Source organism: Lactuca virosa, chromosome 8 (assembly GCF_052849685.1).
Source record: "Lactuca virosa cultivar CGN04683 chromosome 8, Lactuca_virosa_CGN04683_v6, whole genome shotgun sequence".
Lineage (NCBI taxonomy): Eukaryota > Viridiplantae > Streptophyta > Magnoliopsida > Asterales > Asteraceae > Lactuca > Lactuca virosa.
Genome location: NC_136433.1, coordinates 103,485,760 through 103,510,549, shown reverse-complemented (window position 1 = coordinate 103,510,549; position 24,790 = coordinate 103,485,760). Strand labels below are relative to the sequence as shown.

Here is a 24,790-nt window from a genome sequence, read left to right as displayed (position 1 = left end):
CTTATTTGTAACTATTATTAATGCATATAAAATATAAGGTAATTACCATATTTGATAATAGGTTCATTTAAGGTTTTAAAAGATATTTTGACAATTATATTTCTTGTATAAAATACCTTTTACATTTTTCTTACAACTAAATACCAATATACATGAAATAGTTAAGTGTCATGATTTAGCAACAAACTATTTTGTTATGTACTTATTTAGTAATTTTTATTTTCATTTTAGTGTAAGAGAATAACTAATTTTAATGTTTGTTCATTGATTCGGTCTTGAGGGATAGGTGGGGTTGGCTCTTGGATTCCATGAACGCAGACTTTTTTTCAGTTGCTTCTGTTAGGAGACTTTTAGATAGCAATATGTTGTTAGGAGATTCGATGGATACAAGATGAAATAATAATATTATTCCCATATTTTGATGTGGATAATTGGTTTGTAGTGCATTCCAACTAGAGAGAGACTTGCTCGTAAAGACTTGGATTTGGATTTTATTTTTTGGCCGATTTGTATAGAGGAAGTAGAGTCTCTTTACCGTGTTTTTTGTGGTTACTTTTCTTTTTGGGGTTTTTGGTCCCATATCGCGAGATGGTGGGCGTGGCATTGTTAATGTCTTCACCCATTAATAAATAGAAAGAAACAATATATAAACTAAATACTAAATCAAGGCGCATACGTCGAGTCCTTTATTGTTTGGGCGGATACTTTGAGTTTATTTTTGTTGCAAAGAAAAACTTTTGTTGTTGTGGTGATGTGATTACTTGTTGGTAGTTGCGGAGGTTCATAATTTCTTTCATTTTTGGAAAGGTGAAGCAGAGAAAATATAGGTTGTTTCGTGAGATCGTTGAGTGTTCATTTTAATGAATCGAATAGGTATAAAAAAGGGTTGTTGAATTGATAGAAAAATCCAACCATGGCTTGTATTACATTGTAATTTCTCTTTTGTTAGCTTTCATTTTAGTTGGATAATGCAGTCAGATGTTTGGGGCAGTATAAGCGATCAAGGAGTAGTAACTCATATCACGGGAGGAAACTTTACGCAGAGTTCTAGATAGTCTTTAAAAATACATTTATCGTTTCAAAAATAAATAAATAAATCTAATGTTTGTTCAAACCGGTCCATTATGATATAATATAACATAGGTTACGGATTACTACTCATGGTCTATCTCATGATTTAGCCATATGGTCTATCTCATGATTTAGCCATCAACTATTTCGCATGTACTCAATTAGTCACTTTTTCATTTTATTGTCCGAAAGTGTAATCCACTCTAATGATGAGTCACTTTTTCATTTTATTGTCCGAAAGTGTAATCCACTCTAATGATGAGGCGACATCAACATAGCATCCATATTGTTATATCATGATTTATGTTACTTTTAATATGTATTTTATTGTGTAATTGATATAAATCAGAAAGGAGAGCAATAAATCTTAAGAGGAAGAAAGCCAAAATCAAAAGTTGAGACCTACGCACTTGAGTGGCGTCGAACACAAATTGTTATCGATATAACAACTTAGATATTATACAAGTGATGGATGACACCTCAAAGGCACATAAAGAATAAGTGGTAAAACATGCTATAACATATCATAATTCATAACAATACATTTTGAATAAACATTGGAATTTGTTGTCATCACATACAATAATATGAGAAAAACGACTAGATAAGCAAAACATAACGGTAAGAGGTAATAAGTGTGCTGTGTGCCAATCATAATGGTATATTTTGAACAAATATTAGAATCAGTTAGCTTCACAAACATTAAAATATAACTAAAGTAACACATACAGAAATACTTGTTTGTTGAATCATAACACAAACCCTAAAGAGTAAAAGAGGTAAAATATAAAATTATTATCAACATGCAAGTTCTGGACTGTATATTTAAAGTTGGAATGTTATATCCATTTATACCATTTCCTCTACCACAATATCACTTCTTCGAATCTTTCTCACCTTAATAAATAGATACAAATAAGACCCGAAAGTTGTTTCTAAACCTACAAATCTGCAACAATCTAAGTTGTTATTCAAAGATAAAAACATAAATAAAATTATCGACTACACAAGGAAAGCTTGAACCTTGATTCTTGAGATCTTCAACTGTTGTTATTTAATTTGCAGAAAGCTTGTGTGGTTTATGAGATCTACCAAAAGCTTTGTTTACAGTCTCTACAAGCATCTGTTGTGATTCAAGTATCATTTCCATTCTCTTATTCTCCATCTCCAATCTGTATCTCTCAACATCTTTTATCATCTCAATCTTCTTGTTCTCTATTTTTACAAACTTTTCAGCAAACCCCTTTATTTCAGCCGCCAATTGTGCTGCTACCCCTTCTTCAGTGTCTTCATCTTCTTCATTACTATCATCTTCTTCTTCCTCCTGATAAAAACCTTTATGTTTGTGAACAACTGGAGTCCTCAACCCTCTCATAACCCTATCATGTCCACCATCTGAAAACCGAGCATCTCTGTCATTGGAGATACGATGATTAGAAGAAATCTTAGACCTGCTTCTTTTGTTAACAAGAAACTCACTGTCACCATCATCGTTGTTCTTCCTCTTTTTGCCATTAGAGTTGCTTGGTTTCTGGTACTCGACTAATTCCATAGAGGGCAGTGACGATGAAATTGGTAAAGGTCCTTTTTCCAGGTTGTCCATGAGTTTGAAGAAATTCCAAGCGGTGGCTTTGGACCTAGGTTTGCCCCTCTCTGAACGGTAACGCTTACGAAGCTTTTCTATTTTGTGGCGGCACTGTTTGGCGGTTTTGGTGGGCTCGTCGTAGCCACAGCGTGCAGCCACCGTGATGGCTACTTCTTCCCATTGGCTGGCCTTAAGGGGACCCTTTTTTAAAGAGTACCATTTCTCTTGGTAAGCTTGGATCAGGTTTGCAGTTTCCTGGTGGGTCCAGGGTAAGATTTGTTGTTTAATCGGTGAAGAGCTGGCAACCGCTTGGAGGAGTGGTGGTGATAATGGTGATGCGGCGGTCGGTGGTGGCGACGGAGAGGGGTCTTTAGGTGATTCGTGTGGTTTAGGGCTAGGGTTTCCTTGGAGTGTTGCTGGTGAAGACGGAGACGGAGACTCATGATCCGAGTTAGGGTTAGGGTTTGGGTAAGGGGTTTCACGATAATTAGGGCTTTGCACGGGGTCTTCGTCTCGCTTTGGTGGTGATGGTGATTGCTTTGAAATAGGAGATTCATGGCCAGGGCTAAGGTTTTCCGGTGGATATTCAGGTTCTGTGGGTGGCGGTGGAGGTGGCGGTGGTGGTGACGGTTGTAAGAAGGAGGAAGGCGACGGTGGTGGCGAAGGCTGCTGACGGCCGAGCATTTTGTCTTGCGGTGGAGGTGAAGTCGGAACCGGTTCCTGTTCCTGTTCATCTTCGACGTCTTCAGGTGGTGGATGTTCGCGGTCGACAGGCTTTTCCGATTTTGCGACGGACGTCCGCGGCGAATAAGGTGAATTTGAGTTTTCAAATTGCTGGTGCTGATCCACGTCTTCGATTGGTGACGGCGATGACAGAACCAACTCCTGCTGAGTAGGCGGTTGCTGGTTGATGTTATCTTCTTCTTCTTCATGTGAGGCAGTAGGAGGTGGAGAGGGAGTATCGGTAGCCATAAGGTGGAGCTGATCAAAATCAGGGCTTTCAGAAGGCGAATTTCTGTGAACTGCGGTGGGGTATGGTAGGCAGCGGTGGTTGCGACGGTGGTGGGGGATGGCTGTAGGTGGGGGATGGTAGTGACAGCTAATAAAAAACGAGATAATATAGTGATTGATGACTCGGTAGTTCTAAAGTGCGCCTCTTTATACTAGTAGACTAGCAGTAGAGTAGGTGCCATTCGTAAATCCTTTTTTCTTTTTGGGTCAATAGATCCGACCCGCATTTATATAATAATTTCTCTACCATTTGAGCGTATATTGGGATGAATGAAAATTCTGACAGCTATTGTATGAATGTCTTTTAGAACAAACAAGTAGAAGGAATTAAGACCAAAGAGCTTGTAGTTAAGCATTATTAGGTATTGATGAAAGACGTCTTTCAATATAAATAAATGGTAAGTTAAAGTCCGTTAAATTAATACATCTCAGTTATCATCGTACAACGAATGAAAAGGCAAACGGCTAACAAGTTGCGCCACTAAGATTCTAAATGGATTAAATAGTGTGTGTTTGTCGTTCTAATTTTAAAAATAATAGAAGGAATTAAGATTCTAAATCTCTGCATGAATATGAGACAATTAGAATTTGTTATATTAGTTGTCTATTCGAAAAATACAGTAGGGCATACACTTTAATTGTAAAAAAAATATTTTTTGGTGTTTGCATCGAATATCTTTTGCTTGAAAGCCTTACATATTAATATCATATCGTAAATATTCCATAATACTACTATTTTGGGACACACCGTTTTAGGTAGAAAATATGTTTCTAAAAACATAAAAATATAGTCAAACATTATCATATTATTTTTTTTAACGACTAACTCACACTCATTATATTACTCATAAATATACATATTTCCTCCCAAGTTGTGCTTGAATCCTCAGCATATTGTTGATGGTCACCTTTCCTTAACGCCTTAGATAACAAGTTCTTTGGTATGCACTTAAGTTGTTGTTTCTTTCCTTTAGTCTATAAAATTATGTGATAAATATACCTTTTTTTGCATGCAATGTCTTATTTGTGCTTTACATTGTGTATACGACATAGACAAAAACCCTAAACATTTTGTCTCATTAGGGCAAAAGGTGTAGACTATGAGTAGTTTAGAATGTGTGAATTGTCGTTCTAAAAAAAGATATGATCACATAAGTTTCTTCATTCATTTGGTATTACTTGTGTATGTAAATAACATGCGTTTTTCTCATCTTGTGAATTTGAAGTTTTAATAATGCAAAGAGGAAATATTAATTGAACGAAAACCCTAAACATGTGTTTTTCGCATCTTGTCAATAGCATGCGTTTTACATAATACAGTTAGTTACATAATAATAATATTAATATTAAAGGCCAATTTAACATCATCATATCGGTTATCCCCCGAACCAAGGAAAATGATAAAAAATATCTAACTGAACAAAACTCTATCACCTTATGATGTCCCTTTGGTTTACTTTTACATGTAGTGTTATATCATTAATATATGCATTAACTATTTAACCGGATAACTAATCTAACTTCAGACACCTCACCTGCAAGCTAACATGAATCTCAATCGGACTTCATACATCAATGTTCTCATTACAACTCTCGGATCAAATAATTTATGCAACAACCCATATTGTTTTATCGATAGATGGGTTGTTAAAAACAAAAGTATATTAAAGAAGATTATGTAGGAAATACAATCCATTCTTATTCATAAATACTGAAGATGCTAGGTTTGAAAATTGCAGACGGGGAGTCTAAAATAAGGAATAAATTATTTGATATATATATATATATATATATATATATATATATATATATATATATATATATATATATATATATATATATATATAAAGGAGATCACATGTATTGTTCATCATTTATTAACTTTATTTATTAATTTTTCTTTATTAGGTTTAATTAACTTATTTGGTTTAATTAGCTATGATATGTCAATCTCTTTAATTGGTTTCCCTTTGTAGGGTTTAACGAGTTAATTGTCTGATTTTACCTATTAATTGGTTTTTGTTTAATATATTTGTACATTGTGTTTCTCTTTGTAGGGTTTAACCAATTAATTGATTGATTTTACCTATTAATTGGTTTTTGTTTAATAGATTTGTACATTGTGTTTTGTATTTCGTATCTCTCAAATTTTCAAAAACTGACCAATATTTGGCATAAAGTTGAATGCAATTGTATGCTATTTGTTTATTTGAGTTAAAAGTATTTTAAATGAATTATAATGTAAATTAAGTAATTTATCACTCATTAAAATTTTGAAACTTAACAACTAATCTTATAGCCAAAACGATTATTCAAACACTAAAATTTGATTATTCGGACTTCATATCAAAGCCCTAGGGTTTAGGATCTTAATAAAAAAAAATACTCAAATATTAAGGGAATTCATATTTGTATACTCGATTGAAAAACATCTTGTATAAACTATTTGAAATAGTCATTTAAAATAAAAGTGTAAGTGTTTTATAGGATAAAAAATCATTTTAAGAAAACAATTTGCAAATAAGGTCTCGCACATTCAAAATTGCAATAGTTTTAAAAACTAAGAGTGTGCAATAATAACATCGAGAGACAATGCAACACATATTACATATAGTAATCCATGAAAGCAACACATATTACATATAATATTTCACATGTGTTATTCAAATCATAAGATAAATCAAATACATATTATTTATGGGACATATGCTCTTAGGTAATGAACTCACATTGAGTGTATATGTTATCTTTTAACAAGTTACTGTAAGTGTTGAAGGATTATATAACATATGAACATGCATAATCAAACAAATGACTATTATTAATCAGCTTAAATTAAACTAATAAGCTAGATATCCAAAGTTAGGTCTACAAGGCCTTACAAAAATTTGCAAGGTCTTGCAACGAGATCTACATGGCCTTATAAACTAGTTTGTAAGTCCTTATACGCCTACACCTAATGACACTCCTTATTGCCTCTTTTTGACCCTTCTACAATGTCTTACAAAGCCTTCTACAAGGCCTTACATAGCTAAACGCAAATAAGTCCTATTTTGTGGTTTTTGCCAAATTTCTTATTTTCATAACCTAAATCAACTAAGAGATAGACTTCAACAATCTAGAATAGATTAACATAATTCAAAACTTTGCACAAACATTAAATGATGTAGCAATCAACATCGTTAACATTAGTAATTAGTAGATGATGATAATCATACTTTCCAAAAATAGGAATTCAAAACTGTAGACGTGACCACTAGATTTGGTTTTCACTTATGCCTTGCAATGAAGATGAACACCTGACTCCAAAGTATATTTTAACATTATTTACATCCTTTAATCGTTATATAATTCATTTATTGAAGATTTGGTTAATTTTCACTTGAAAAAAATTCATCAAAACTTGTTAAATCGTTATTTCATATATTTGAATGTGTTAAAAATCGTGATTTAGACTTTATAAGATTCAATATGAAGCCAAATCGATAAATATAATTAAATCCCACTAGATCAATTCAATAGCATGTCAAATAATGATCCGGAAAAAACTCCATTTTAGCTTCAAGAGAATGATCTCAACCTTATAGACGTACTTGTACTTGTACATTAATGATGGAAACATGAAATTATACAATAGTTTTTGCTTTAACACCAAGTTTATAATAAAATTAAAATTTAAGAGAGGTTTCTAGACATCGAAGCTTAATTGACAAACGAGGGTTTAATAAGCTACCTCAAACTTCTTTCCGAATGTTTTGACCTAGATTCACTAAATACACTTCAATGTTGATCCTAATTTTATAAAAATCTCTTAAAAGTTAGATCTTCCTACTCTTTATATATCCATGTTTGAAAATGACGTGAATGGAGGGATTTGGTTCCATATTTGAAAAATGAAGTGAATGGAGGGATTTGGATGCTTTAGTTCTAACATTTCACCTATAGACATGGTTATCCCATTAACTTACTAATTTTAGTCTTGGTTCTGACTTTACACACAACTAGCATTTTTATCATATTAACTTTTTCACTTTAACCCAAGAAAGTATTTATTTAAACAATTGAGGACCAAACTCTAATTGTTACTACATCAATATTGATACTAATTCAAAGATCATACCTTAACTTCTATAATTTGAAATTCATCTCGTAAATCTCTAAATATTAACTTCCATAAATTGAAATTCAGCCCCTAATCTCAAAGCTCTTGACTTCAACTTTCACATGTAACATCCCTAAAATACTAATAAAAATTTTCATTTTCAAACCATCAAAACCAAACAATCATTTGTTCAGAACCAATAATAGTAAAATGTATCTTTCAAACATCAGAGTAAAATGGTAATAATCATGTGAAAAAAGCCATCATGGGATGTTGTGCGGTCAAGTTGGGCCCTTCCATTTGGAACTAGAAGTACCTGAAATATTTAAACCACAAAACCATAAGCAAAAAGCTTAGTGAGTTCCCCAAAATAGCACATACTATACATACCAATGGGCCCAGCCCTAGGGGTGTATTTCAACCCTATGTGAACGTTATGATCCAACCATAGTCTTACAATCACTCCTAGATTATAGACCAACCATAACCTTTCTGCCATGATCCAACCATGGTCTTCCATGAAAGTCACAAAGACAAACAAGTGTTGTGATCCAACCATAGTCTTTCATGCAAGTGTTGTGATCCAACCACAGTTTTTCATACAGGTGATGTGATTCAACCACAGTCTTTCATACATGTGTTGTGATCCAACCACAATCTTTTATGCAAGAGTCACAAAGACAATCTAGCAACTTACATAGTATAGTGAGAAGACTCACCTCATAGACGTAGTCAACAACTAACAGCTCTCACAGTCAATGAATCGGGTGTTATACACCTCCTAATAAACCATACAAGGTAAACCTTTAGTCCAACTTCTAAAACTAGCTAATTGGCCAAAAGTCAACCAAGTCATAAAGTCAACGGTCAAAGTCAACAATCAAAGTCAACTCTAGATGGTCGCCACATCATGGCCAATCATTAGCTACGTCGTGGAGACTAGCCGACAAAACGGTCGCGAATTCCTCGATCCCCACGTTGTGGCAGCCTACTCGCCACGTCGTGGTTTCTGACTTTGGACAACCTAATGGATTCAGACCTTAATCCATTAATCTCTAAACTTATACTCTCCAGGAAGCTTCTAGGGACACTAACGGCTCATAAAAATCTAAACTTTATGGACATGCATTCCCCATACATGTCTGATACCCAAGCTAGGTCAAAAAGGTGGAAATATGGCCAAAAACTCATGCAAAGTTCACAAACCACATCCAACTCTTAGATCCATAGAATATAATGCTCATGGGACTCAAAAAGGTCATAAAGTTGCAAACTTTATTCCACCTATTCACTCTAATCAAAACTATGGACCACAATGGGTTAAAACAACATAGATCTAATAGATTAAACCATAAAGATGAAAGCTTGAATCCTTACAAATGGTCCAGAAAACGTTCTTAAAGATGGGTGGTGTTGCTTGCTTAATCCTTGCACCAATTCTTCTTCTTCCTTAAAGTGCACCAAAATACCAAAGATAAGCTCAAATACGAGAGAGAGAGAGAGAGAGAGAGAGAAAAAAAAAGATAGAGGGGGGAGAGAGAGAGAGAGAGAGAGAGAGTGAGTGTGAGAGAGAGAGAGAGAGGGTTAGGGTTTCTTCAAGGATCTTGGAGGTGATGGAGGTTGAGGGTGGAGGAAACCCTAGCCATCGTTTCCCTTAAATAGGGCCTTAAGCCCGAAATTAGGGTTTGCCCAAAATAGACGCCACATTGTGGCCAATATATTGCCACATTGTGGCAGTCAATTTGAGACACGCAATTAAAACAACCATGCCACGTCGTGTGGATACATCCGTCACGTCGTGGCCGTGACATCCCCATATTTATGGTCATCTCAAAACTTTTTATTTATGCTTATTTAAAACCAGAGTTTATTTGTTGAATTTGGTACCATAAAAGTATTTTTGAAGAAATATTTTTCATTGATTTATAAAATATTGGGATGTCATAACTCATACAAACATAAGCATAAACATGCCTTACAATATCTTAGACTAACAGTCTATATCTCCTTGAATCTCTCGTTATGCATGTACCTTTGTACCGATACTTGTGATACAAAGAAGCTGAGTGGGTCAGGTTGGGAAACCTGATGAGTATATAGGGTTTTCAAACCACAATAATATAGTTAATATGTTTAATTATTAACAATTAACCCGATTACCCATCCCCGTTTTCTTATTTATTCTTCCCTAAGGATTTATACTAAAGGTCATCTTAGTCATCGTTGTTGACGATACTGTTATAGGGATTTCTCCGCAGTACATGTCAGTAGGTTTCTTTTTATATTCATTCCAAAGGGTTTTTTGTGACATCCCCATTTTCACGGCCAGAAAAGACCGATTCGTTTATGCTTTATTTAAAAATCAGAGTATCCTTTTGAATAAAAGTGTTGCGGAATTTGTTCCCAGAAAAACATGATAAATACGTTATCAAGCATTTCCGAAGAAATGTATTTTTATTCATTTTAAAACATTGGGATGTCATTGTCAATACAGAAACATAAACATAAACAGAACTTACATTCATTATCACTAGTGATTTATATCTCCTTAATCCCTCTGTATAATTAACCTCATATCGACACATGTGATACAAATAAGTTGAGTGGGTCAGGTTGGGAAACCTGGTGAGTACATAGGGTTTTCAACCCACAATAATATAATTATTATGTTTAATCATCAAACATTTAACCCAATTACCCATCCCATTATCTTCTTTACTCTTAAGGATTTACCCTAAGAATCAGCTATTCCTCGTTCATTCTTTCCTAAGGATTATCCTAAGGAATCGGCACGAAGTCCATCGTCGTCACGGTTTATCTAACAAACACTAAGTCCATAGTCACCAGGGATTAGGCACTAAGTATGCATAGTCACCAGGGTTTATACAACAGACCCTGGTGCCCTCTCCATAAATAACCAGTTCTCCCCCACTTGGGGTTCGAACTACCACTCGCTGGCCCTCACAATCAATCATGGCACCAAACCTGCTCAGCCAGTCCATACCCACTATCGCGCACACATCCTCATGGGAATCGGGATCAGATCGATCGGATAAGGCACCCCGAAGATCTCTAGCACACAACCCTGGTATACCGCAGATGCAGAAACCTCGTGTTCGTTGGCGATAGAAACCCACAATGGACACTCTAACTCCCCAATAGGCACATCAAACTCCCTACTGAACAATCGAGATACAAACGACCGACTCGCACCCGAGTCAAACAACATAAGAGCAGGCAAGGAGTTAACTAGGAAAATACATATCAGAGGCATATATAAGCATAACATAAAACATAATCAACAAGATAATGAGTAGATACATACCAATAACAACATCTGGAGCTGCTCTGGCCTCCTCGACAGTGAGCTGAAAAGCGCGACCTCGAGCCCTCGGGGGCTCTACCCTACCCTGACTCCCATTTGTGATCCTAAGAGTAGCCAGCGCTGGAGCATGCACCGGCCTAGCTGCAAGAGAGAGGTTGTTGGCCGTCACATGGCCAACCTGGTCGCAATGGTAACAAAGCCTGGAGCTAAGTGTTGGGGCATGTTGGTGGCAATCCCTCGCCATATCGCCTTGTCGGCCACAATTGTGGCACCCAGAAGATGATCGACAAGCACCCTCATGAACCTTGTCGAACTTCCCACAAGTGTGGCCCTTCCGACCCCCCAGATCTGACATCAGCGGCCTTGAACCACTTCGGCACAGGTTGCGACTGCGATGGGGCTGGTCTCTGCTCCTTTGTCTGGAGCTCCATCTCAATCTTACGCTGCCTAGCGGCCTCCTGCAACTCCAACAAAAAAACCATAACGGTGAGTGGATACAAACTGCCTGATATCCGTCTTGAGCATGCTCAAGTAATGGGTCATCTGAGCCTGCTCAGAAGTAGTAAACTCAGGAAAAAAACATGGCCCTCTCCGTGAACATCTTGGTGATCTCCGTCACCGACTCCGTCCCTTGCCTCAGATCCAAATACTCCTGGGCCAACCTATCACGCTCAACCAACATAACATATCTAGAACGAAACATCTCCGAGAACTACTCCCAAGACACAACAAGTCTCTGCTCAGAAGAATACGAGCCAGTCACAAGTCTCCACCAATACTTCGCTCCGGACCTCAGAAGGTTCAGAGCACACCCGACCTTCTGGTCAGCGGGGCAAGAGCAAGTGAAGAAACACCCCTCAATGTCAGACAGCCACCTCATGGCTATGATCAGGTCTTGAAATCCATAAAATGTTAGGGGCTTCGTATTGTTGAAGTCCCGATACTGGAAGACTCTCCCAACACCAACCCTAAAAGCGGCAACGGCTGCGGTGGCTGCAGCCACAACAGCCTTAGACAAAGAAGCATAACGCTCATCAAAATACTCCACCATGACGGTCTTGATAGACCCGAACATCTTTGGAAACTATGCTCGAAAGTGAGAAACAACCTCCTCCTGAAGAATCTACCTAATCCTATCCTCGGATACAGCCGACCCACCCTGACTGCCAGCTCCCGATCCCGATCCGGATCCAGCCTCAAATCGTCTCGTCATAACCATACTGAAAATGAACCAGGGAGATATCAGATAACACGCATATCATATCAGGGGAACCAACTCCCAACAAAGCCCTAGGGGTTGTGACTTCCCTGTGACGCGTACGGGTCATGTGCTTTCAATAGTACATACCCATACTACCTTCCACACCTACCCGTATTTGTATCACAGATCATCACAACAACCCTAACAATACATAATAGCATACGCACACACTCAATCCTCACACCTTAGAGGAAGGCTAACATTTCAAAATTGGCTGGATGACTCCACACAACTCATCCATGAAACTTCCACCAACCCTGCAACACTCGTGTATGCTAATCATACATAACATTGGATCCTATAGATAATCGAATATCTGATCCTACCCTAATCCCTTCATCAAACAAGAACAGGAAATAAGGTCAAACCAAACATTCTCAGGCTATAGAATCTTTGTTATGTATAATCATGATGCATACACTAAGCAACTACAATAATGAAGTCAATTTCAAATAAGGAAGAACCATAGGCTATTAGACATCATATAAGCAGGCAATTCTATCATGTGATTCCTGAAGATCCCTAGCCTATTACTAGCATGTTGTTCTAACATATCACAAATCAAATAACAGTGTGGTAATTTGGGGTCTACTTATTGGCTCCGGCTAATCGTACACATCGTATCCTCCTTGATTATTTTGAAAACACTTTGAAAATCATTTTTAAAATCTTTTTCCTTGGTTTGAGACTGGATTCACACGAGTGTTCCTCTAATTCACTCAAACCAATGCTTTGATACCAACTTGTAACACTCATAAAAAATCATGATAAATTTAAACTTTTAAAAATCCATCAATTTCACAAATTGTTTACAAACATAGTTTTCAAAAGCATTTCAACATTAGAGTTCCCAAAATCACAAGTCCAAAACATGAGGATGTGTATGGTCACACCTTCGCATTCTCGCGGTCATCTGAAGTACCTGAAACATAACCCACAACTGTAAGCCAACGCTTAGCCAAATAACATAAATATACAATAACAACATGTAATGGGTCCACAACTAAAAGTCTGGATTACCCCTGAGCCCATAGCATAAGTCTGGATTGCCCTCGGGGCCCACAACTTATGTCTGGCTTGCTCCCCGACCAGATCAGTCCTTGGACCGAATACCGTCAAGCCCTCAGTACGAGTCTGACATGCCCTACCCGACCCTCAGCTCGTATCGGGAATGCTCATGAGCCTTCAGTATGATTCTGGCATGCCCTACCTGACCCTCAACTCATATCTGGAGACTGGAATGATCCAGGGTTTGTTGGCTACCATACAGAGCAATACAACCTCAACCCAACCCAACACAATATGTCGACATATACCAGAAAATAAACATATATAACCAGTCAACTGACAATCAAACATATCTTACAGATCCCTAAGCATAGCATCATCTTATATACCAGGATACAAGTCTAACAAATTACTACAACATACCAAAAAGCAATAACAATCCAATGGGCAGGCCTTGGTGCCTTCGACCCAAAAGTATAGTGAGGAAAACTCACCTCGCAAACTGAAAAGAAGTTGATGAGGTCTCGAATCTGAATATCAGCTCTCTAATCGAAACCTATTTCCACCAATTGACCAATTCCATCAAAATCCCGGAATACCCAAAATACCCTCAAGGTCAAACCCACTAGGTCAATTGAGTCAACCTATTTGAGTCAACTCAGGGTGCATACGCTGGGCGTACTCCTGAGGTACGCAAGGCGTACACGAGGCCTCACAAATTGACCACCAACAGGGTGGTTGACCGAGTACGTGGGGCGTACTCCGAATACGTGGGGCATACTCTCGCAAGCCTAAAAATCTTGTTAAGAGCTTAATAGCTTAAGCTCTTACGTCCCAACTTCATATCCATGGCCAAAATATACTATAGAGTCATAAAGTTTCCAACTTTATGACTTTACATGCCTAATAAGATCTTAACTCAAGGTCTTAATCCATTAAGACCTTCTACAAGATGCGTGGAGCAAAACTAGCCAATGGGACTTCATTTTTATGACTTAGGACCCCTCCTAGGGTCTGAAAGGACAACTCAAATCGTCAAGAACATACCATGCTCAAGATGAGACATTTGGGACTAAAAAGAACATGAAATCAACACATAAGCAAGATCTAGAAAACTAGCCATCAAGGTATGAAATTTGTACCTTGAAATGATGGAGAAAGTTGTAAAACTTCCAGATCCAAGCTTTTCCTCAAGCTTCCAAGCTTTACCACCACTTTCTTCTTCTTTTGGAACACTCCACACTCAACCTTCCAAGGTCTCCAATGAGGCTAGGGTTTACAAGATAACACGTTTTTGCTAACGGAGTCTGAAAAATAGGGTAAGAATGAGACTTATGGATGCTTAAATACTAGCCAAACCCTAAAAACTAGGGTTTCCCAATCTGGCAAGTACGCCCAACGTACTAGGGCGCGTCCTAGTACGCTCAGCGTACACCACGTATGCTTGGCGTACTCCGAAGCCCAAAAATTACAATAATGCCATTAGGGTTCCATTGCATACTTTCTTGAACTAAGGGGCCAAAATGCACATAAATAAATTAAAGGACTGAAATTAGAGGTACCTTGACATCAAGATGTTACAACGAGGCTCGTTATACTCATTGGGCAAGGCCCGTTATTTGTATGGTATGAGGTATTTTGGGGAATTCACTGAGTTTTGTGCTTACGATTTATGTTTAAAATGTTTTCAGGTACTTCTGGTTTCAAAAGGAAGGGCCCGACTTGATCGCACTGCATCTTCCGCTTTAACTATTTATGATTTAATTTGATGTTTTGAGAATACTTTGACTATGTTCGTCTTTTGGATTAATGAATGAATGGTTTTGATTTATTTAAAATGAAATTTTTACTCGGTATTTTTGGGACGTTACAAACTATATTTTGTTTTTGTATTATATATATTTTTTCTCTTTTTGATGTACGTGGATTAATGTAAACTTATGGTCATGTGTTTTTTAATTTATTTGGATTGATCTACAACTTGTATTTATGTGTATTTTTATTGTTTAAACTTGTGGATGTCTATGTGTGTGTAGGAAAACAGGGAAAAAGATAAAAATTCTAGAAACCTTTTGAACCGACGGTCGAACCGGTTAAACCAGAAACCGGTCATCATACCAGTTCAATTAAAAAAACGGTTTTTAAAATATTGCAAATTTGTGCATTAAGATTTGGGATATGCCATGGGAGGTTTGCACTTTGCATTTTGCAAACAACAACCTAGAGGTGCACAAACCGTTTTTTTTTTCCGAATCGGTTCAGTTCGGTGGACTGGTTTGGTTGTAGTCAACAAAGTCAACACCGGTTCACCCTTAAACCGATTCGGTTTCAAACCGCTTCACCACCAAAATAATCCAATCCTATACAAAACGGTTCACCATAATCCGGTTCCTCAAACCTGTTAAAAAAACCCGATGGGATTGCTATTTTTTTTTTTTTGCAATGTTTGTTTTGTTTTTGGAGATATTATGGGTAATATATGCATGGTTAATTGGTAAGAATGGTTAGACTCTTTAAAAGACATATTAAAAAAGAAAACCACTAAAACAGTAGGTATATATGTGTATCATATGTGGTTTGTGCATAACCGGTTCAACATCGGTTCGCTGCACCGGTTCGGAGTAAACCGATCCCAACGGCTAGAAATGCGAATAGATGAAAAACGGCGGTTCAGTTCGAAGTTGGTTCGGTTCACCAATGGACCTGTTCAGAGGTGGACCGGTTTTCAGTTCAGTGACCAGTTCGGTTCGTGAACCGGATTTTTTGTGCACCTCTACAGCAGCCAACAAAATGAAGCCCAAGTGTCATGGACTAAACGGCCCATAAACACCCAAGGAGGAGGCCTCGACCACACGTTTCAAAAGACTTCCCAAAGTCCCGTCGAAAATCGTCATCTCAATTCTCAACTACGCAGGAAATATTTCACGGTGGCCACCAACCTGAGCTCCGCCGTACGCATTCGTCGATGGCGGTGGTTCTTTCCGTTGGAAACTCCTCTTTGCACCACCGCAACCGCCTACCACAGTCGTCTGAGTTGTGGTCCAATAAGCGTTCAAGCAGTAATATCAGTTTGTCTGGTGGTAGGTTGTTCACGCATGACGGAAAACTCGCTCTTAACAGTACGCAAAATTTGTTCAACCGTTCACCTTTCTGGTAATCATTTCTGTGTGACATTATGTATGCACATGTATACTTATCCATGATGGTATACTTTTTCCTTTTGCATTCTAATAGCTTTTAGTCTTATGTCACGTCGTTCGCTGTTCATTATGGTTGCTTTGGCTTAAATTCAAGGATTTTTAGTTTTAATTTGCATGGATTTAGCATCTGTATGCACTTGACAAAGGAATGGAAACAAAATTTAAGATTAGTATTGTCGTTGATAGTCTGATTCATCTCAATTTTGCTCAAAAACCTATTTCTCTGTTAACTTTTAATAGATTATCCTCAGCAAGGGTTTTAACTGGTAGTTAAAGATTACATTCATGTATGTATGTTAACATATCGTTCATTATCTTTAGTACTAGAAGCTTTCGGGGAGAAGATGCAGAATATACTGACGCAACAAGATACATAAACAACTCTGAGGGACAAGATGAAACTGCTGATGTGATACTTGGGAGTCAACAACAAAATAAAACCACTGTTACTAAGAGTTCATTGCTGGCACAACTAGCAATACTCCTGGGTGTAGCTGCAACAATCACACTATTGTCCATATGTCTTAAACAGCCCAATCAGGGATCATCTTCTGGCATTCAAATATTGGCTGGGAGTTCATCTACCTCTGCTGTTGGTTTTTCATTCAATGCTTTTGGATACAAAATCATACTTCCAGAATACACTCCAGGGTATATGTCTAATCTTATTGTGTTCTTAAGTAATATAAATCCACTTTTGTCATACTCATGTATAAATCTTTACTTATATTGTTCATGTCAGATGGATCTATTTTTGGCTGCTGATGGCTGCAGGATGTGGACTTTTTATCAGTGAAGAGGCATTGAATATATGGGTGTGTGACTTTCTTCTATACATTTAAACAAAGTTATGTGAAAGTGATCATGTTGATATATATAAAATATGTGATCTTGAATGTTGTAGGTGGGCATCTCACTAGCACGGATGTTGTCACTGGATGGGACAAGACAGTCTTTGGCTGAATCATTTTCTAGAAATGCCCCACACATTTTGTCCACTGTATTGTGGGTATACTGGTTAGTGCATGTATCTTTATATAAATAGTCAAACTTTTCACATGCTCTTTTGCAAAACTTGCACTGTAATCTTGAAATAAATCTCAGGGGAGTTTGCATTAGTGATATGATACCATTTTACCTTGGGAGGCTTTTTAAGAAATCCGGTGCATCTGATGATGTTTATTCAAAGGTTTCTTTTTCTTCCTAGATACCTTTTGTACTTTCATATGCATCTTTCTTGACATATACAATGAAATTAAGTGATTAAATTTATATAATGACTGTAGTTAGGGATTAGCAAAGACAAAGCACTTGGCCTTACCAACATTGTTCAAAGATATGGGAATCTCATTGGTTTTGGTACGTTTTAGTTATGCTCTAATAATTCCTATTAACATGCTCACAATTATGTAAAATTGCTTTTCTGAAGATTCATCTGTTACTTATTATATTTATGCCATTTCTTAAATCTGTATTTCTAAACAATTGTTAAAAATTGCCGATTGTGACTCTTTATCTTTACATTTTAATTTGCAGTTGAACGATTTTCTCTAGGAGTGAGAAATCCAACAGCCTTTTTTGCTGGGGCACTGGTTAGTGAACATAGGTTTTTATATAACCCTAATCTGTTCAATATCATAAAAAAACAATTTCTCATTTATCACAGGATATATCCCCTGAGTGTTTCTTTGCTGGTGTTTGTTGTGGTGGCTTGATTACTCTTCCAATTCAGGTTACATAATTTCTATCTCATCACATGGTTGCCATATTTTTACAGTTAATATAATAATTTAGTGGACTTAAAACCTCATGTATAGAAACTATAGATTTTCTGTTATTTCATCCAAATAAGGATATTGTAATCTATTTATTTTTGGTTATCTGATGCCTCCATTTTTATTGTGAATCTCAGCTTGCAATTGGCTTCTTACTGAGAGAACGCCCTGTATTTGCCATTGCCACTGTTGCTACAGTAGTTGTAAGAATCTATCCCTTACACCTACCCCTACCTCATATATATATATATATATATATATATATATATATATATATATATATTGTAATTTTCCCTTTTTTCCATTCAAAGTAAGCTAATAAATTTTGTGATTACACAGGGAGTATGGACTGTGTTCCCATATGCTGTGGCAGCTATAACAGCACTATTTTTTTACCTGAGAAGGCGTTACTCTAATTGACCTTGCTACCAATTAATGAGGTACCAAGGATTAGATAGATATTATTACTATTAACTTATTCAAAACATTACATTATTTTCAGGATGATAGATAATAGATGGTAGATAAGAAAACTAGAAAGAAGTAAAATTTGATGTGTAGATAGATCATAGATTTAGATAGCTCATTTTTCAAACCACAAGAGCTGTCTTTCATTTGTAATTCTATACATGCTTTATCTTCTATGAAGCTATATACAAGGCTGTTTCTTACTTGTGCTTTATATTACTGGTTAGATTTGTCTCAGTTCTTACATATCATGCTCAAAAAGTGCAACATGTTTCCAATAAATACTAAACATATAATTTAAGTGTTATTACATCTCTCAAGTGGGAAGTTCAACAGTTGCAAGATAAGATAGTTGGATACTGTAGGCTTCTTTAAGTTCAGCAAGTACTTGAGACATATTTGGTCTCTGTGATGGATCTCTATCAACAGACATGGAAGCAATTGCAGCTGTTTTTTTCATACTCTCTTCATCATATGTTCCTTGTAAGCTCTCATCCACTATCTCAAATACACCCGCTTGAAGATAGGGTTTCGCCTGCCAAAATTTCCAATTTTTTTGGTCAAAGGTTGACCTAACATAAGTGTAAATAGAAAAGGAGAATTTTTTTGAATACCCATAAAACCAAATTGAATGAATCCGGTGATCCAGTTCTCCTTAATGGTTCTCTACCACAAATTAGCTCCAAAAGAACAACTCCAAAGCTATAAACATCACTCTTTTCGGTCAATTGTTGTGTGGTATAATATCTGGCATATAAATACAAGTATAGAATAATAGAACTTAGAACATCACCTTGTTGTTATTATTTAACAATTTCATGGTTTTTTGACAAAAGAGAAACTCACTCGGGGTCAAGATACCCTGCAGTTCCCTTCACCATAGTTGTCACGTGACTCACATCTGCCTGAGTTACTTGCTTTGATAGGCCAAAATCACAAACTTTAGCATTCATGTTTGCATCCAAAAGTATATTGCTTGATTTCACATCACGGTGGATGATCCGTGGGTTGCTCCCATTGTGTAGGTAGTCCAAACCTTTTGCAGCATCAATGGCAATCTTAAGTCTACGCACCCAATTTAATGTTATTTTTTTGCTATTTGCTCCTGCAAAACAAAAAAAGAGCAACTTAAATGATACAACACAAGACTAGGATTTATAAAACGTAACAGACATACCGTAAAGATTCTCACTCAATGATCCACCAGGTAAATATTCATAAACCAGTATTTGCTGTTTTGATTCATCGCAATATCCTTCAAAAGTTACAAGATTTTGGTGACAAATTGAAGACAAAATGGACACCTGGAAAATCAATCCTTCAATTTGTCAGAATAGGTTGTTGTTTCTTTTTGACTTAATGCATACAGAGTGGCTTAATACATACAGACACTCTTTGTTCTTCAATGTCATTTCTAAATACAAGGGTAAAACGGTCATTTTCTCCAGAAAAGAAAGTCTTTATGTATCCAAACGTACATCATTACACATTCAACGGGGTTATCCATACAAAGTTTAGATGTTGAAGTTGAACATACCTCATTAATGAAAGAATCAGCTCCGAGTTTTGTTTTATCAAATCGGACTTTGACAGCTGTCTGTTTTCCATCTGGAAGTTTCCCGAGGTAGACTGACCCAAAACTACCACGCCCTAAAGTCTTCTTAAAGTTGCGAGTGGCTGCTTTGATTTCTCTGTAAGAGAAGGTTTTTGCTGCAGTCCAGTTTCTCAATTCCAGGTCAGCTTGCTCACCTTCTCTTTTTTTAAATTGTTCTTTGTTTCTCCTTGACCTTATGTATAAGAACAAAACTGAAATAGATATGGTAATAAGAATAAAAAGTACTCCTCCAACTGCACCAAGTACAATTGCTAAATGGCTATGAAGTTTTTCCTTCTTCTTGTCGAAAACCGAAACTTTTGGTGCATCAATCGAAGCATTTGGTGTAGTATTATAGCAATTTGATATGGAGAAGCTTAGACACAGATTCCCGGATGTTCTGCACACAATCAATGTGTTAGTTCGTGTTTCTAGAGATGCTCGGAATTGGAAACAGCGATTCTTGGAATGTCGGAATCAGGACCTTCATACCTTATTTCAAGACTATCTTTGTTCAATGCCTTTGGGATGGTGCCTTGTAAATGATTGTTTTCCAGAATCCTAATAAATTATAGAAATCAGTGGAACAAAGATTTTTAGTTGATCCAATCACAAAGAAAGTAACTTACAATAGGTGAAGATTCTTCATGGCTCCAAGGCTTTCAGGAACTAAACCTTCTAAACTGTTATTCTTTAAATCCCTACAGAAAAAAAAAACAGTGAGATTGTTGTTTTTGATAAATGATCATAGAAATATGATGAAGGACGAGCCTTACAGAACTTGAAGGCTGATTAAGCCATCCAGATCAGTCCCAAATGATATTAACTTATTAAAACTCAGGTTCCTGCAATTTTTTTAAGTCCATAATTTTCTTGATTAATAGCCTTAAATTCAAGAAACAATAAAAGAATCTGAACTTGAGATGTGCGTTGATCATTACAGATATTCAAGACTCTTTAAGCCACCCAGGTTTTCGATTTCCCCTACAAGTGATGTATTATGAAGATCTCTGCATTATATAATGAAATAAAAGAGTTAAAGAAAAAAAAAAGAGCAACTGAATTGAACTGCTTGCATTGCTGTTTATAAGTTCTTCCTCACAGTGTTTTTAGATCGAATAGGTCGCTGAATGTAGGACTGATTGACCTCAATTCCATGTCAAATAGTTCCCTACCAATAAGTCAAAAAAAAAAAAAAAAAAAAAAAACTTAGAAAAAATATTCGAATATTTTGAAAATTTTAAATCTGACACATGTTTTTTTTATTATTATTACAATGAGGTGACAGAACTTCCTTCACATTGTATATGTTCCCAGGTTGTTGGAGAACATGGATCATCTTCCCATTCAAGATCCAACCCAGTGGACTGCTGAATAACTTGAAGAGCTGAAACTGCAAAAAAGGGCATGTTATATTATAACATGCTTCAGAGGGTTGTACTCTACATTCTACAGCGTACAACTGGGTGGAGGGAGGCTAACCTACTGTTGTAGAGGATTCGGGAGGTATGTTTACTATCTCATACACTTCAATTGCATTGACAAGAGGGTAGAAAGTAATATCTTTGAAAGTAATATTCAAGTTCTGGATTCCTTTCCTTAAGAAATACAAGCTCCCAATTTCCCAGATTTTTACTCTATAGTTTGATTCAACAACTTCCCCATTAATCAAGATATCAAAGGTGGGTGAAACCGGAAGAATTCCAGCGAAATATACAACAAGATAGTAATCTCCAAGATTTTGGAGGGCAAAATTGTAACTTAACCCTTCTCGCCTAGCCAAAACTCTACCCGTTTGAATAACGGGTAGAGGAGGACGCTCGTTGAGGCTCCATGTATCAAAAGTTTCAGGGTTACTGAATCCAATTGATGTATGAAAAGGCGAAAAATCTTCATCTGGATCCCATATCCTATCGTATTCATCCAAAGGGTACCTACAATTATAACATCATCTTACTTATTAACCAATCAAGATTTAAAAAATAATAATAATAATAAGCGTATGTCTGGTTTGTGGATTCCAACGGAATCGGAGTTCAATATTCCATTCCATGGAGTGTTTGGTGGCCGAATGGACGAAATTCAATTCCATCAGGCTCCTTCATATTCCTTTTTTGATGGAATTGAATTCCGTCCATTTGTCGGCCGAACATATCATGGAATGGAATAGATTCTCAAATTCCAATCACATGGGATTCTCCGGGAATTTGAATTTTGAGATTTCATTCCATGACAAATGGGCGGAATTCAATTCCATTCTTCCTTTTATTTATTAAAAAACCAAATCACCCACATTAAAATAACAATTTAAGAATTAGTTATTCAATTTTTATTATCGAATTCCATTCCATCGAATACATTATACCTACGACAGGTTTCACAGATTCCATTCATTCCAAAAACATACCTAATAGAGCCATTAGTAAAACCACAGTTGATCCGGAAGTGTTTTCTAAGCAACTTGTTTGTAAAATCTTCCATTCCATTATAGTAACCTCCTTGAGGCATCGGTCGGATTTCAATTGAAGAAATGACCGGAATCCCACCATTCGGAATGGAATTCAAGCATAACAAAAGAGTCTCTTTGTCAACTTGCCATATGAACTCTTCTACCCATGGATCTTTAAATGATAGGTTAATAGTAGCAGAAACAGCTGTTCCTAGAGAAATAGAAAACATTGGTGGTTGTTGAAGCCCATCATAGTTTTTATACATGAAACTGACTCGAATAAGAGTCAAGGATGAATATGTGTAGTTTATTGGTAGTTTATAACAGTTTCGGTTCTTAGGATTTGGGAAAAAACGAATCGAGTCATTGAAATCAAGAATTGTGGTGTTCCCTTTTGTGATGTATCCATAGTCTGATACCCATGAAATGTTGGAGGAATCAATGAAATTTGTAGCTCTTCCACATGATAAACTCCAAAAACCTGTTACAAAAATAAGTTATAGGATAAAAGAAGATAAGAGTTCAAATGTCTTAAAGAAAAATGAAGGCGATAGTGGTATGTACACCTTCTTGTATAGATGAAATGAGGTTGGGGTAGCTTAGGAACAAGAAGCTAGTGAAGAAGCACCAATGGAATTCCATATGATTCAGATAATTCTAGTGATGGAAGACACAACCCACCCACAACTTAATTTAAGACATGGGCAATTGGGTTTTTCTGTTCTTTTTCTTTTAGAAAGTAGTATTTAGTTATGGTGAAGTGATGTGAATACTTGATAACTATTATTAGTAATTGCCTTGGATATACTAATATTGGATTCAAAATAGTAAGTTAAGTGCATGTTATTTGGGTAATTTTCAAACCTTTTTTTAAGGGATGAGTAAAGGGAGGGACAGTGATCATGAGGACGTGCTGAGGAATTTTACAATCGCAATCATTTAACCACCACTTTCATGATTATAAGAAAACGATTTTATACCTTTTTAGTTATTTGTTTTCAAATAATTATTTTTTTGTTATATTTCTTTGTCCATGAACATCTTGAGTTGGTTATTCTGGTCGGCATTCTGTTTGGTTCGAGCCGAAGGTGGTAACACAATCGAATTGGGCAGGACGGTTATTAGGTTGAAACAAGTATTTTATTTTTTTATTTTTTTTAAGTATGATAATAAAATAATGTTCAAATTTACCTATTTCAGGACAATAATACCATGGTAACAGTCCTAACGGATACAAAATTTCAAAATAGCACATGCATGATTGAACATTTGTAATCATTTTTATACTATAGCTTCTTTGAGCAATTATAGTGGATAAAGTGATTGTTTTGAAAGCTAAATTCTGATTACATTTAATAAATCCTTCAGATGGATTTTATTAGAGAGTGACTATTGAAATTGATCTTTATCTTAAAGTGAACATTGACTAATGAAGTAATGATGCATAGGATACTTAAACCAACGGCAATATTTCTTTATATATGATTGTTGTTTCACCCTTTCCCCCGTTACTTTTGGATTTAACAAGTCGTAAAGAAATCAATTATCAAGAAAACAAAAGCTAAACCATTTTTCTTTCTAGAAATACAGTGGCAAATCTATAATAGAAAAAACATGAGATTCCCTAATTAAAAGTAAACGGATAAAAGTTAAATAGTCGACAATATTTGTGGTGGGTGGGGTCATATATCTTTAAAAGTCAGACCGATCAGTTCAACCGAAATAAATCAGGCCACCGATTCACTAAAATTGGTTAAGTCGGCAAAAAAACACCTTACAAGAAATATAATTTTGAGGTTAAATTTGGGCTCGATATTGCTAGCAGTCCCGGTTGACTCAATGTTTGTAAACTAATTTTGAATTGGTTGTACACCATATTTATTAGTGTGTAAGCGGCAAACCTAAATGAAAAATTTACACAAGATGTATATATATGGCACA

General features: G+C 36.3%; 3 protein-coding genes across 5 annotated transcripts; 1 reads left to right on the top strand and 2 right to left on the bottom strand.

Moving 5' to 3' along the window:
- Positions 1-1,863: 1,863 nt before the first annotated feature.
- LOC145132705 (uncharacterized) lies at positions 1,864-3,804 on the bottom strand. Its single transcript, XM_079067595.1, has one exon. The coding sequence runs from the start codon at positions 3,626-3,628 to the stop codon at positions 2,126-2,128; it is 1,503 nt and encodes a 500-aa protein (XP_078923721.1). The 5' UTR covers positions 3,629-3,804; the 3' UTR covers positions 1,864-2,125.
- Positions 3,805-16,243: 12,439 nt separating this feature from the next.
- On the top strand, positions 16,244-24,096 carry LOC145128615 (uncharacterized). Of its 3 annotated transcripts, XR_013717016.1 has the most exons (12): positions 16,244-16,516; positions 16,885-17,214; positions 17,306-17,378; positions 17,468-17,580; positions 17,668-17,752; positions 17,850-17,922; positions 18,100-18,155; positions 18,230-18,295; positions 18,476-18,541; positions 18,678-18,778; positions 21,718-23,974; positions 24,050-24,096. XR_013717016.1 is itself a non-coding variant. In XM_079063433.1 (11 exons), the coding sequence occupies exons 1-10, from the start codon at positions 16,329-16,331 to the stop codon at positions 18,756-18,758; spliced, it is 1,131 nt and encodes a 376-aa protein (XP_078919559.1). In that variant the 5' UTR covers positions 16,244-16,328; the 3' UTR covers positions 18,759-18,778; positions 21,718-24,096. The 3 variants fall into 3 exon arrangements, 2 of the variants coding, with proteins under 2 accessions (XP_078919559.1, XP_078919558.1); XM_079063433.1 differs by having other exon boundaries at positions 21,718-24,096; XM_079063432.1 differs by lacking the exons at positions 21,718-23,974; positions 24,050-24,096 and having other exon boundaries at positions 18,678-19,009.
- LOC145128614 (Leucine-rich repeat protein kinase family protein) lies at positions 19,078-23,536 on the bottom strand. The gene is made up of 14 exons (XM_079063431.1): positions 23,416-23,536; positions 22,808-23,330; positions 21,883-22,334; positions 21,676-21,793; positions 21,503-21,571; positions 21,342-21,410; positions 21,177-21,245; positions 21,030-21,101; positions 20,893-20,961; positions 20,344-20,800; positions 19,984-20,110; positions 19,653-19,911; positions 19,421-19,553; positions 19,078-19,341 (listed from the first exon to the last, which is right to left on the bottom strand). Exons 1-14 carry the CDS (start codon positions 23,489-23,491, stop codon positions 19,123-19,125), a joined length of 2,712 nt encoding a protein of 903 aa, XP_078919557.1. The 5' UTR covers positions 23,492-23,536; the 3' UTR covers positions 19,078-19,122.
- Positions 24,097-24,790: the final 694 nt, after the last annotated feature.

What these genes read in the sequence shown, in the direction of transcription:
- LOC145132705 (XM_079067595.1), bottom strand. Translation starts at nt 3,628, where the DNA reads ATGGCTACCGATACTCCCTCTCCACCTCCTACTGCCTCACATGAAGAA.
- LOC145128615 (XM_079063433.1), top strand. Translation starts at nt 16,329, where the DNA reads ATGGCGGTGGTTCTTTCCGTTGGAAACTCCTCTTTGCACCACCGCAAC. An exon ending in AAGAGGCATTGAATATATGG is followed by an intron (nt 17,379 to 17,467) that starts GTGTGTGACTTT and finishes TGAATGTTGTAG; the next exon opens with GTGGGCATCTCACTAGCACG. An exon ending in TGATTACTCTTCCAATTCAG is followed by an intron (nt 18,296 to 18,475) that starts GTTACATAATTT and finishes TGTGAATCTCAG; the next exon opens with CTTGCAATTGGCTTCTTACT.
- LOC145128614 (XM_079063431.1), bottom strand. Translation starts at nt 23,491, where the DNA reads ATGGAATTCCATTGGTGCTTCTTCACTAGCTTCTTGTTCCTAAGCTAC. An exon ending in CTATTCGATCTAAAAACACT is followed by an intron (nt 21,411 to 21,502) that starts GTGAGGAAGAAC and finishes TATATAATGCAG; the next exon opens with AGATCTTCATAATACATCAC. An exon ending in AAAGATAGTCTTGAAATAAG is followed by an intron (nt 20,801 to 20,892) that starts GTATGAAGGTCC and finishes GATTGTGTGCAG; the next exon opens with AACATCCGGGAATCTGTGTC.